The 14,259-nt window shown below is 42.3% G+C and overlaps 2 protein-coding genes across 2 annotated transcripts in view; both read left to right on the top strand.

The window, feature by feature from the left end:
* Positions 1-14,259, top strand: part of LOC145439843 (membrane progestin receptor gamma-like) — a 406,242-nt gene that overhangs the window by 201,986 nt on the left and 189,997 nt on the right. The window lies entirely within an intron of this gene.
* LOC145439830 (paired amphipathic helix protein Sin3a-like) lies at positions 3,186-13,363 on the top strand. Its single transcript, XM_080317466.1, has 7 exons — positions 3,186-6,705; positions 7,492-7,683; positions 10,248-10,403; positions 10,754-10,894; positions 11,255-11,385; positions 11,444-11,611; positions 12,559-13,363. Exons 1-7 carry the CDS (start codon positions 3,613-3,615, stop codon positions 12,782-12,784), a joined length of 4,107 nt encoding a protein of 1,368 aa, XP_080173592.1. The 5' UTR covers positions 3,186-3,612; the 3' UTR covers positions 12,785-13,363.

The following is a 14,259-nucleotide window of genomic DNA, read 5'->3' as shown; positions in this document are numbered from 1 at the left end:
GCGCCAAGCGCGACGAAAATTATGGGCTTTACCCAACTTTTATGAAAATTAAATGTTGATGCTCCGTGAAAACAGCCCCGAAATTCCTCAGGCTATCTTCCTGATTGGAAGATTGAACTACTTCTACTTGACAAACTGAAAATAGCGAAAAGTAAGTAAGTAGATCACAAAATATTACGAAGTAGAAGTAGAAGTAGCGGAAATCAGATCTACTTGAGTAAGTACCAGAAGTAGAGGAAAACTACTTGAGTACTTCGAAAAAGTAGAAGTACTTCGTTACTGACCACCTCTGCATGTAGCACCATTAAATCGCGCCAAGCGGGGAAGAAAATTTGCAAGTTTTATTAATTTCACCAAAAATATGATTATATACACAATAATTTAGGTCCCCTTTCGAGCTCGGCTCCCCAAAGGTCCCAATTATAGGGTTTGGGGTGCGTAAGTTACGGCCCTGATGCCCATATAGAATGTCATGAGTCAATATGACTTGATCGAATCCATGCGCAAAGTGCCACAAGTCGAGTCGAGTCATTTTCAAAATGCAAAGGAAAAATTACTCGTGACAGACTCGAGTTGAGTCATTTTCCAAATGCAAAAAAATGACTCGTGACAGACTCGAGTCCAGTCATTAAAACTCTGAATAATTATTACATATATTTGAACAAAATTTCATCATTGATTTGGTTAGTATAGGCAATAAATATAAAGTGGTTTGTGCATAGAAATAAGACAAACTATACACAAAGAGAGAGACACAGAGAGAGAGAGAGAACCAGACTGACAAATGTAGGCATTACCATATTTTGGAAATCTAAAAAGAGGACACTTTTTCAGAAATTTGCAACTTGCAAAACCGGAGTAGAATTCTCAAAAACCGGTGAATTTTCCCCACTTTGTGATCGGTTGACTAAAAAAAAAAGGTCATCTTTTCGCTCAGAGCTAAAATCACCGTTTTTCACTCCGAAATACCCGCCGGAGCTTCACTGCTTCAGTGCTAATTTGCGGCATATCACTCGCAATTTGCTCTAAATTTGACCTAAATTTTCAAAAAAGAGGACAAAATCTCAAAAAAGAGGACAAAAGGGCGTCCTCCGAGGACACTTTCAAAAAAGTCAAAAAAGACGACAAATCCTCTTAAAAGCGGACGTATGGTAAGCCTAGACAAATGGCGTTCAAAGACTTAAAAAAGAATGGTTTATGCCAGGACTAAAATTCATGTTATAATTACCCTAATCATAATCAGCTGGTTTCATTTTCCTTCATCTTCATCCATTTAAGACACGTCATGTAGAACAATACTCAAGATACAGGGATGTCGGAATGTCGGATATAGCCTACCCGGATGTCGGAACTATACGAAGTAGGGTCTCCATGCAATCAAACTTTGATCTAATGGCGATCTAGATATTTTCGGCGAATTTCTTTTTTACACTTACCTCGCTCTTTTCATTCGCTGCCCTGTATTCGTCATTCACTGTGTATTTGACCGGGCCTTTTCTAAAGACCCACAAGAACAGCGATACAGGTGAGAAGGAGCCAATTAAATAGGGTTACAGTACGTCCTCCTTTAGGAGAATTTGTTCTCCTTCTTCAGGTTTTTGGAAATGTTCTCTGAGGACGCCTAAATTCCGGTTAAATATATAGTGCCAAATTCGACGGATTTACAGTAAAACGGTCCGGCGGCTATTTCGGGAGCTGAGCCGGAAAGTTGACCTTTTTTTTTGTCAACCAACTGAGAATGTGAAAGAAAAACTGTATTTTGGGCGTTGAGCGAGAAAGTTGACCTCAAGTCATAACGCGACGATGAGACTCGGAACTCTGCGCTTTAATGACTTTAAAAACATATGTCTACGTTTCCATAACGTAGACTTGCCTGTGAAGTTTAGCCCATACATCTATTTCTTATCTGTATTTATATTTTATATTTTTCAATTTCATACCTGTTAGAAATTTCCACTCCCATTGCACGAGATCCTCATCAAAGGGAAATATCTACTTGCCCCCACCCAATAGCAACCTAACTAAGAGATCTATCGACTACTCAGGACCTATCATCTGGAATGAATTACCGAAAAGATATCGGTGAATTGCCTTATCATAGATTAAAAAAATTACCTACTTAATCACCCCTTGTCGTTATATTAAACACTGTTGTCCTTCCTTACCCAGACATTGCTTCATTGATCATTTGCTATCATCGTTTACCTGTTCTTTTTATGCTCCTTTTTAAACCAACATTTTATAGCCAGACTGTATATAGTTAAGTGTACCCGTTTGATGCTGGCATCAGACTAGTTGACCTACCCGGTCGTATCGATCATTCCTATCTGATACCGAATACTGTACATGCATATTATCTCTACCACCACCACCACCATTGCCGTCTGTTTTTATGTATTTTCGTTGGATGAAAATAAAGACTCTCTCTCTCTCTCTCTCTAAAGTTTTTCATCGAGCCATAACTGCAATGCGACCTTCAGCGGAACGAAATGAGCGGATTGCTTTTCTTAAATCGTTGCAGCGACTGAAAATCTACGCCTCGATGAATTTTGTCTCTCTGCTGTCGTCTGTGCCTTTCTTTATGCAGCTTTTCGTATTATGATCGTAGGATGTCTGATTGTCTGTGTCGTATAGTTTTGTTCCTGCTCTGTTACATATAGAAAATTGCCATCGCAAGTACTGCGAATGAGTGAAGACTAAAAGAGACAGGGCCACCGACTTCATTTTAGGCATGGAAATAAGACAATAAGCCAGCGTTCAGCCACAGCCAGTTGATCATTTGTTCGATTCAAATTACCGACCGCAACTCCGCAAGAATCACTATTCAATGACAAAAATGCGTCGATATGACTTGGCGTAGTCCACTAATCAAATTTTCGACCAGACAAGGTAATGAGGAATTGTAGTTGCGAATAATGTCGCTCCAGTGTACGAATTTTCGTTATTCAGTTCAGTTTAGTGTCATTTCATCATTTAAAAACACCAGAAGAACGCGATGAAAGGAAAAGATAGCAAGTAGTCCAAATTATTTTGAGTAGTCCTTCAATCAAACACCCACCTTGTCCTAGAACTTAGAACATAAGATACATGTAGGCTGGATGGAAAGAATTCAACATAATAACATTAAATGAACATAACGTAAAGTGGACAACTGATAAAGATAGAAGATGACAAGATGTGTGTCTGTAGCTAGGTGTAATAGATACATCAGTTTGCTCTCCTGTAATCTTGAGCATAGTAGACTGGTGTTATTATTATGGTAGGCCTACTTTGATAGTGTAGGCTAGTCTGTATTCTATATTAATATTCATTGTTGAGCAAAGTTATCGATCACTCATGTCTGCTCTATCGATGTTTCGTCTCATTTTGACTATTCCTCAGTTTAGATACCTTAGTTCCATAAAATCTTCAGCATAGAGCTTACGAAGACGAAACGTTGCGTTGCAATTCAAAACATTAAAAATGCAGGTGGTTATACACTTATACTATCAATTGCTATGTAGAAACAGGGTGTAGTCTACTGCATATAAATATCCGACACTATCTCCATACTATTTCTACAGAATATATTATTTCCTCGAGCAATCATAACAATAGAAATTCAATACTTTGATGTCGAATCAATTCGAAAAAAAGGATGACAGTGCCATTTCAAAGGCACCGCCCCATTCTCAACACATGTACTCAAGGCGGCCTGCGCCCGTCGTCTCTCAAACGCCGAATCTCGTGCCTTTAATGCATTCTGCAGCTTTTCGCGACAGCACCACTGAAAGAACGCCAATCCCAAGCTCAAGCAGTGTTGCAATACCGAGTACACGGTTTGCAGTCCCCGGATTCAGTCGACCTCCTACCATCCCACCGCAAGTGAACCCGATCTCTCAGCCAATCTGCATGCCCATTCCGCCTCAAGCAGTAATGCAAGTTTCTGAGGGCTTGCCTCAATTGCAAAATCAAGTAATACCCCCGGTTTTTGCCAGCGGATTACTCGGGCAATTGTCTCTACAGCCCCAACCGGCCTCTTCCCAGCCCCAAATCCAAGCGCAACAGCAGCAGCAGTCGCAGTTTCAAAGACTCAAAGTCGAAGACGCTCTCTCTTATTTAGACCAAGTGAAGTACCAATTCGGCAATCAGCCGCAGGTTTACAATGATTTTTTGGATATTATGAAAGAATTCAAATCACAAAGCATCGACACGCCTGGCGTTATCGCTAGAGTATCGAACTTGTTCGCGGGACACTCTGACTTAATAGTGGGATTCAACACTTTTTTACCGCCAGGATATAAAATCGAGGTATCTGGGAATGACCAAGTCAGTGTGACAGGTCCTAATATGCTGCCGCAGACCATAAACACACAACATGGAGGCGCAGGGCCGCCGCCTATAATCCAAGGTCATCCTCCGCCCACAAAATACGTAAACCCGAACGCGCAGGGGTCGCAAAACCAGTCGCCTCACACGACCAGCCAATCGAATCACTCAGCTACGCCCCCGAGCTCAATGTACGGCCCTTCTGGTCTACCTTCGCAACCGGTGTTGTCGGGAGCAAACACAGCAAGCATAATTCCAGCTAGCTCCCATGGCAATTCTACTTCCGCCGCGATGACAATCGCGAACGCGACCAACGCTTTGGGTAATGCGGCAGGCCAGACTGCAGTTATGGGACAGCAGCAGCAAGTAGGCAGCCAACCTGTAGAGTTCAACCACGCCATCAATTACGTCAACAAGATAAAGCATCGCTTCCAAGGGCAGACCGATATTTACAAAGCTTTCCTTGAAATACTACACAAGTACCAAAAGGAACAACGTACGGTCAAAGAGACAAACGGTGCTTACACCCCTACGCTTTCAGAGTCGGAAGTATACTCACAAGTCGCAAAGCTGTTCAAAAACGATGAAGACTTGCTCAAGGAATTTGGCCAGTTTCTGCCTGATGCTGGAGGCGGTATGGGCAGTTCCGGTAATTTATCGGCGCTTACGGGAGGCAGCAATGCATTGAAACAGGAAGGATTGTCACTTCCCGAGCATCCACCCCCCAAAAAGCAAGCAGTGCACCCTGCACCATCTTCTTCCCAAAACACATCAAACACCGGGTCTACTAAGCCGTCTCGACCCAGCCAAAAACGGTCTACGTTGTTGTCAGGGCAAGGAAAAAAGGTCAGGAGCTGTTCTCTGAAAGACGTGTCTCTAGCGGAAGCGTCCAAACATGGCACACTTGCAGAATTCGGGTTTTTCGATAAGGTACGCAGGGCACTCGGCTCGCAGGATGTGTATGATAACTTTCTCCGATGTCTCCTGCTGTACAATAACGAAGTAATCGGGCGGGCGGAGCTTGTCCAGCTGGTGCAGCCTTTTCTGATGAAATTTCCTGAGCTGTTTTTGTGGTTTAAACGATTTCTCGGGTACAGAGACGGGCAGTCCGGGGACAACTGGTCCCGTTCTAGTGGGATATCTTCGGCGCAAAATCAATCACTGCCAGCTAAAGAGAAGCACGAAGGAATGGCGATGGAGATCGATTACACCACTTTGAAGCGATTAGGATCGAGCTACCGTGCGTTGCCAGTGTCTTACGACCAGCCGAAATGCACGGGACGCGATGCTTTGTGCAGGGAAGTGCTTAACGATACTTGGGTGTCCTTTCCGTCTTGGAGCGAAGACTCTCAGTCTGTGACTTCGAAAAAAACGCAGTTTGAAGAACACGTGTATCGGTGTGAGGACGAACGTTTCGAATTAGACGTGGTGTTGGAAACGAATCTAGCCACGATTCTGGTCCTGGAAGCTGTAAACAAGGACTTGGCGCGTATGCCAGATGAAGAAAAGTCCAAGTTTAAGCTTGACAACTGCCTCGGTGGCACTTCCGAAGTGATACACAGAAAAGCGATACACCGGATATACGGAGACAAAGCGCCAGATATCATCGAAGGCTTGAAGAAAAACCCTGCTGTTGCAGTACCAGTGGTTTTGAAACGTCTCAAAATCAAAGACGAGGAGTGGCGATCGGCGCAGCACCAGTTTAACAAGACATGGCGTGAACAGAATGAGAAATATTACCTGAAATCGCTCGACCATCAAGGCATCAATTTCAAGCAGAACGACATCAGGTTTTTACGCTCAAAGAGCCTGTTGAATGAGATTGAAAATCTCTTCGACGAAAGGCAGGAGGCTTTGGAATCGGGCGGAAACCCTGGCGCGTTACAGGGCCCGCACCTCACCCTAGTGTACGGCGACAAGTCGATCATGGACGATTGTGCATCTTTGATTATACACCACGTGAAGAGGCAGACCGGTATACACAAAGACGACAAGCAGAAGATGAAAGTGTTCATGTACCAGACTCTGCCGGATTTGTTTTTTTCGCCGCGGGGCTACCAGCCCAGCGACGATGACGATGATGATGACGACGATTATTCGGACAGCGACTCGAAAAGTAATAGCAGTCGAAACGGAAGCCGTAAATCTGCGGTCACGAAACCGAAGCCGAAAAGCAAAATCTCGGGGGGTTACTCGCTCACAGACGACTTGGACGGGATGTACCATCACTTTATGTGCGGGAACCCGTTTTATCTGTTTCTGAGGCTGCACGAGATTCTGTGCGCCAGGCTGTTGAAGATCTACAGGAGAGCTGAGATTCTGGCGGAGGAGGACGCGAAAGAGAAGAAGGAAGGCGGGGGAAAGGAATCTGTCGCTAATATTCTACGGTTGAAACAGGTGAGGCGGATTCTGAGAATTTTCCGCGGTCAATGTTTGAACGCAATTTCTGATATGGCGATGCAGCATTAGCGTACTAGGTTGCGCATTTTAGCAAGAAGTGTCGCCCTCAACAACCCTAATTTGACCAAAATATTGCGAATTTAAGTTGCAGGTGTAAATTTCTAACATTTTTCCGCTTGAGCGATCACAAAACAGCAATTTTTGACCGGCCATATCTTCGGTTCCACTTGACCGATTTTGATAAAATTTGTTTTTCTGAAAAATCAAAAAGAGGAGTTTCGTAAGCATACCAATTTTCATGAAAATCCGAGACGTTTGGTTACATTTTGATATTTTTCTGGATCACCTGACATGTAATGACTTTAGTTCATTTTGTCATGACGTCACATATGCGGCTACTATTGAAATTGCAAGGCGCATCTTCGCGAATGAAACAATGATAACTAAAATGATACTAAAAGCGGTGAAATTTTCCAAAATATATTCAGTCACGAACTCACGATAATTTCAGTCATGCATGTACTAGTAACATATCATGAAACTACTTTTTACTTTTAAAAATTCTTAGTGCGAGAGTAATTGGAAGTAGTCAAAACGTATTACCGCCGGAGTAAGTTGTGCAACGAGGCGATACCTACTTACGTACTCTGAGAAAGTAGAAATAGGCTACTTTGCTACTGACCACTTCTGTAAATTAGACTACTGCAATTTGTAAGACATACAAACATTTATTGGTGTTGCTTATGTATCCAATTTTTTGATCCAATATTTGTGTGTTTTTAGCCAAGCGATATCGAGGTGATAGAATATTACCCGGCCTTCATGGAAATGGTTCGTAATCTTCTGGACGGCAATATCGACTCGTCACAGTACGAGGATCAGCTGCGAGATATGTTCACCATCCATGCGTATATCGCTTTCACCATGGACAAGCTCATCAGTAATATCGTGCGGCAGCTACAGACGATTATTGGGGTAAGAAGATAATCTGTAGTTAATGGAATCGTAGCGATATGCATACCATACAACTGCCGTTTAATATTCAGCATTGGTTAGGGTTGCCATATTTTTGTTTCACAAATTCCGGACGCTCAATAGCGCCCACTAGCGGATTTCAAAATGAGGTGTGAGCTCATTGTTGATCAACATGACGTCACACCAGCAACGCTTTGTCTATCGACTACAGGTGGCCAAGATCCGGTTCAGGAGTATGTGGTTGTGTATTATATGTTGTAACCCGGGCCGAAGCCACATATTTTCAGCCCCATTCCGCCCAAATAAACACTGATCTTGGGCACATCGTATGGTATTCGATGAAACTTCTGGGGGTTTACTATATGCATCTGGTCGTTATATGATTTGAATGAATTGTGTCAATAATATTGGTTCTTCCATATATTACTGTATAATTTTAATCCTCTCTCCGCCCACATAATCAGAGTCAGCGGTAGAATAGAGCTGGCGTAGGATGATGACTTCGAAAATGCAAGGGGCGTAATTGTACATCGTTCAGTCATGTTCATGTCACGCCGAAAAGATTATTTATCAGCCTAATGCGGGTGTGCACTTCACCACTGAGCTATATAAACACTGCACATCCGGTGGTATCCGTGGCCCATTTGATGAGCTGATTACTAATTAAAGGTCGGCACATTTGCCCAGACTTACAGCCTATTTTGGAAGCTAATTACGTTCAACATCTTCGCGAACCCCAGGATAAAGGCAAACTACCCCAGGTTTAGAACCACCATCTTTGAATAAAGCATCCAAACGACCTAAAACGACGACTCTATGACTACCGTTATCTTGTAATTGCGATTACAATTAGATTTCTTTTTGTAAATGAATGTTATTTGTGGTTTATTTTTTGATCGCAGTTTTTGTAAGGGCGGTAGTACCCATATTAAAACCAATATATATGATACTAAATCGCGCGCAGCGTGAAAAAAATTTCATGTAGCAAAAATCTGCCCAAAAATAATCTTGTTTAGGTCGATTTACAAAAAAAATATGAGCTTACTTCAAGCCTTCAAAATTCCGGACATTTAGGCATATTTTAGAAATTCCTCCCGGACGCAGTTTTAACAGTGAAATTCCGGACATGTCCGGGAAATTCCGGACGTATGGCAACCCTAGCATTGGTGTAATTTTCTGAAATATATTCGGTCACTGTGGAAGTATCCTGAGAACGAAATCACTTGTTCACAGTACATATCGTAGGGTGTAGTAAAAAATTCTAAAAAGTGTTCTTGATGCATGGTCCCAAATATCAAATGAAATAGGCCTGCTTCTATCATGTTTTCAGGTTCCTGCACCCTCTAGTGCAGTGGTTCTTAAACTTTTTTGAGCGCGACCCAAATCTGAGTTTCATGATCACCTCACGACCCAAATCTCAAACATAAAAAAATGTATTTTTTGTGTTACCACTCTGCTAATTTTTCAGATAAGACACAGACAACCAGTTATAGTACACAGTACTATGAAAGAACAATTTATTAGAGACAGATCATTCATTCAGTGTGATTGATGAAACTGAAAGTTCTCTTTCATAATATTTTCAATGCACGGCTCTATCTTACTGAGCGCAATGCGCAAATCGTCTCCAGGATCGAGGCGATTGCGAGCCTTGATACAAAGCGCGCTCGAATCATGACGCAACGCTGTGAAGACACGCAAATGAATTATAGTCTGTTGCCGTTTGATACAAACAATCTGGATTAATTTTGTTTTAAATCAATATGATTTTTACTGTCTGCCAAGATGGTGTAGTATTTTTGGTGTGTGGAGATGGTAAAGACTAATTACTGCTCGAGCTTGTGCGATTGCATCATGTGAATAACAGTGGCCTGGCGCAGGCTTAGATTCGCGATCAAAATGCATTCCATTCCTTAACTTAGTCTTTTTAGCAGCTACTGGGCTAAGTAGTTACGCCTAGTGTAGCTGCGCTGCCATTGAAACTCTTAGAAAACCACTTATGATGCAATAATCCACTAAGAAGCTAAATGAAATGCGTATGATGAAGCAATAATCCACTAAGAAAATTGAATTTTGACAGATTTGAATCACTATGTCGCGACCCATTTTCTGACCCTCCGCGACCCATGTTTGGGTCGCGACCCATACTTTGAGAACCACTGCTCTAGTGGCAGTGCAATTTGGCCGAACAGGGCGAAAATAGCTAATTTTGCCATATCTTGCTATCCACTTATGCTAGAAAGCTAGTTGTGGGCTTAAAAGCTGCGGAAGCAGCATGCTTCTATATCACATCCATAGAAATTTGGCTTGAAAATGTACAGAAAAAACGTTGAAGATAAATTATTGATTTTTTCTAGTAAATTCGAGCGCTGATGCGGTGGATGCGACATCGAAAGCTTATAATAATTTATCTGTGAATATGTAAACAGTATCGGCAATGAGATTGAGAAGTACTGTTACTGTCTTCGATCAGTATTGCTGCTGTAAAGCGGTATCTAGATACAGGCAGACTGTTGCTAGGTTCTGTCTGAGGACCAGCCATGCTGACATTCGCTTTGGTTCAGGACGAAATGTGCTCTCAAATACTCCGGTATTACGTGGAGGAAGAGAAAAACGGGGCGACCGGGGGCCCGCTGGTGTCTGCGGTGAAGCGGCAGCTGCAGGAAAGCAATTACCAGAAACGAGCGGAACAGCTTTTGGCAGAAGAGAACTGCTTCAAGGTGCGCTGGGGAATAGCGAATTTCACAAATAATATTTTAACGTTCGAAATTTATCCGCTAAAAGCTTTTAGACTGATTCTCATCAGTAGCATAATACGATGAATCAAGTTTAAAATTTAGGATTAATGTAATCTATTTTTAGATTTGGGATTTAGTACTCTAGGATTTCGAATGTAGTTCATCGTATAACTGACATTCGCTCCTGATGAGAGTCAGACGAATAGCTTTTCGTGAATAAATTAACAATATGAACATAGGCTATTGTTTCATCTAATTCTGATGTTATGCACCCCAAATAACGTGTTTAAATAGTGAATTCTGTGTCATCAATTGTCGAATGCCTTTTGCAGGTAGTGATATTGCAGAAGAAGAGCCAGCTGCACGTTCAGATTGAATTGATGGATGCCGAGGACGAACAAGACGAAACGGCCGAGCTGGCGGACTCGGCGAAATGGTCCGAGTACGTGGAGAAATATGTCGAAGAATTGCAGGTGGGTGTGCGTAGGCCGGGAGATATTATTATTATTCGATCGGTTGGCTTGTTATTCTGCTTGGGTTCGAGTTTCGTAAAATTTTCAACACTCTGTCTGCATTGCTTTCATAATAATGTTATTAGTTATTGCATTCCTGATATTGCCAAATTCACCGGTTGCTGAATGCGACATGCCGAATTTATCAAATGTCATATATCACAATTCACGTTCATATTCAGTGATAGTTCATCTTCAAATCTTTTGGTACAATATTTTTGCATCACATTTCTAATGCCGAATTCGCTGGCGACCACCCAGCCCTAGTAAATACCGAAGCTGGCAAAAGACCGTTCCCAAATTTCCGTCCCACGTTTCCAGGAAGAGCTGCCCAACAGCGTGAGAGAGAGAATCTCCAAAGCGTCGCCCGTTTTCCTGCAGCGCAACGCCGCCATGCACAGGTGTCCGAAAAAATACGAGAGAGACGACGAGGACGAGGGAAGAAGAAAAAGGTATGCTGTCGGTTAAAAAAATACTTCGACTCTCTGAGGAGCTTTATTTTCCGCGTAGCGACGTTAAAAGCAGGTTGTACTGCCACGGTGAGATGGAGGTGATCTTCAATCAGAATACGTACAAGATGACGTTCGTGCCCGGGACCGAGTTTGTTCTGTACCGGCAGAACGCGTTGCGACGCGCCAAGGAAGGGCGGCACAAGAGGAACAAGGCCTTGCACGATAAGTACGCAGATTTAGTGGTTTTGAAAATTTCATGACTGTCAGAGTGGAAGCAGAAAGCAGAGGTGGTCATTGTGTCGTCGTTGGTACTCGAGTAGATGTAACACCATAAATTTCTACTCTGTCACGAGTATAAGTAGGAATATTCGAGACGTGTTAATAGTAGAAAGGGAAATTCTGAAAAGAGCTCCAGTATGTGTTTTCAAAAAGTAGATTTAGTCTGGATGTCGCATACAGTGACTTATTACTTACTAGGAGTGCCAACAACTGCGGGGTAGGGCTGTTAAAAAACACTTTTCCTTCAAATTTGACTGGCTACTTGATAAAATTGTTAGGTTGGTTCAAAAGACGCTGCTCCATTCCAACCAGTAGAAGCGAAATTCTTGCAGTAGAAAGTTTTGAATTTATCATTGAAAAATGGAAAAATAAAATTTCAAAATTTTTCTGTCAACCCCATAAAATTTTCAGGCTGCCGGTAGAGGTGTTGCATACCAAATTTGGCTCAATTCCAACCACTAGAAGCAAAGTTATTGCAGTAGAAAAATTTCTAATTCCATGATTTTATAGTAAATAATTAAAGAGTTAGTCACCGTAAATACTATTTTATTCAAATCCCATTTTCTCTACTGCAATAACTTCGCTTCTAGTGGTTGGAATTGAGCCAAATTTGCTGACCATCATCTCTACTGACGACCTAACAATTTTATGGGGTTGATAGTAAAATTTTGAATTTTTTTTTTTAATGAGAAGTTCAAAACTTTCTACTGCAAGAATCTCGCTTGTACTGGTTGGAATTGAGTCAAAATTGGTGTGCAGCGTTTTTTCAACCAACCGAACAATTTTATCGAGTAGCCAGTGAAATCTGAAGGAAAAGTTTTTTTTTAACAACCCTTTGCGGGCCTTTTTATTCATATTTACCGCCATCACTGAATCATGTTTTCTTACCGCAAGACTCCAGGCCAAGGTGTCCGAGTGGGGTCGCGAAAACGTGTCCAGGGACATGTCGCGACAGTGCACCAACTGGCTCATGGGAAAGGTGCCGGGCCAGTGCGGGGGCGCCGAGGACCTGTCCGACTGCACCACGGTGTGCAAGGCCGAGAAGGTGGGCCTGGTGTCGCGCAACCGATACCTGGTCGAGTACCACAAGGAGGCCGCCAAATCGTCTGTGGGCACATGAGGGAAGACACACTGCTATCGTCGTGGCATCGATGTTACAGTCATGGTCAGGGCTGCCGTTGATATGGATCATAATCAGAGGACAGCCAAAACTCTTGAGCATGACCCCGAAATTTATCAACTGATAACTGACTTGTACAAAACTGCTGGATTTTCAAAATGCTCAACTAGAACTGCACACGTTTCAAATCATTAACTAGAAATACAGCTGCTCAAAAAACCAGTAGATAATTGACCTAGCTGATGGTAAGCACGGCCTCATTGCCATCTGGTTAAGTTGACAAATTCTTTTTCTTGACTGTTGTGAACTTTGATGAGCTCTGAAAAGGAGACAGACGCTAGTCGTAAATAAGGGTAATGAAGTTTTTAATGACATCACCCCTCAAAATATGGACAAATCTTTTGATGACCGCATGGCGACCCTGGTTATGGGACTGGTTATGGGCTTTTTTGGCCTATTTTCCCTTATCTCTCTACAAGTTTCAAATTTATGCCGCACGCTATTTTTCAAGTCTGGCAAGATGACGCGTTGGTTATTGGCGCGCCTTGATTTTGGAATAAATTTCTTGGTATCATTCTGTATTTTGTCTCAGGAATGTGTGTGGTGTAGGGGGGGCTGGTCGGTCATGAGATGCTTCCACATTTTCTAAGTACTTGAGCAGTTTTGCCCGCTTGTACTGCTTACTGGGGGGTTGACATTTTAGACCAGTGGTTCTCAACCGGGGATCTGTGAAGCGTTTTCAGTGGTCCCCGAAACCTTAATTTGTAGAATGAGTGATAACCTGATTTTTATTTATTTGTTAATTAGGAAAGGCATGAGACAGTTTCGCTTCATAATTGCTGAAACTTGAGGACTCGCCCTCGCATCATAAAAATGGTGTGCGAACTTATCTTGAATGTGAAATTGCCAATAGCCGGCCGATGCAAACATATTGCTGTTTAGAGGTGTTTTGTCGGGGGTTGTGGAAAAATGAAATGTTGCAGGGTGACTTCGGAATCTTCGCGAAATAGATTGGATGTGGAGTTGTCAATCTCAGAAATTAGTAAACAGTCTTTTGAAATAGAAATTCCTCAATATTTTCCTCATATGTTCCAATGAAGTAATTGTAACCTCGCCACGAAATCCATTTTCACCTGTGATATAACCACTAAATAACTTCAAGATGAGATGCTAGATCGAAATGACTAGGCTGTATGTGATATGTTCATTAAAAACTCGCACCAAAAGCTGTCGTCGAAAGCTCCACGCGTTAATATTGCATTCTCCACCAATATATCTTTGTGGAAATGGATTTTCGATCGGTCAAATCGAAGACGTGGGTTTTCAAGGCAACTTTACTAGTAAGAACATAGTTACAAAATTTGTGCAACCTAGCCTACACTACAGACTTGTCCAAAATATTCACGTTTCCACGACCCTTCACCCGGTAGTCATGTCGGTGATTAGGACATTGATAATATCGTTTTCGCACTTGC

This window comes from Botryllus schlosseri, chromosome 5 (genome assembly GCF_051294905.1).
Source record: "Botryllus schlosseri isolate E-star chromosome 5, Bs_hap1, whole genome shotgun sequence".
In the NCBI taxonomy this organism is placed as follows: Eukaryota; Metazoa; Chordata; class Ascidiacea; order Stolidobranchia; family Styelidae; genus Botryllus; species Botryllus schlosseri.
The sequence above is the reverse complement of the archived record's forward strand: the minus strand, read 5'-3'. Positions and strand labels throughout refer to the sequence as shown.

Coding starts and splice junctions, on each gene's coding strand:
- LOC145439830 (XM_080317466.1), top strand. CDS start 3,613: ATGTCGAATCAATTCGAAAAAAAGGATGACAGTGCCATTTCAAAGGCA. Junction 6,706..7,491: donor ATATTCTACGGTTGAAACAG/GTGAGGCGGATT, acceptor GTGTGTTTTTAG/CCAAGCGATATCGAGGTGAT. Junction 11,386..11,443: donor GACGAGGGAAGAAGAAAAAG/GTATGCTGTCGG, acceptor TTTTCCGCGTAG/CGACGTTAAAAGCAGGTTGT.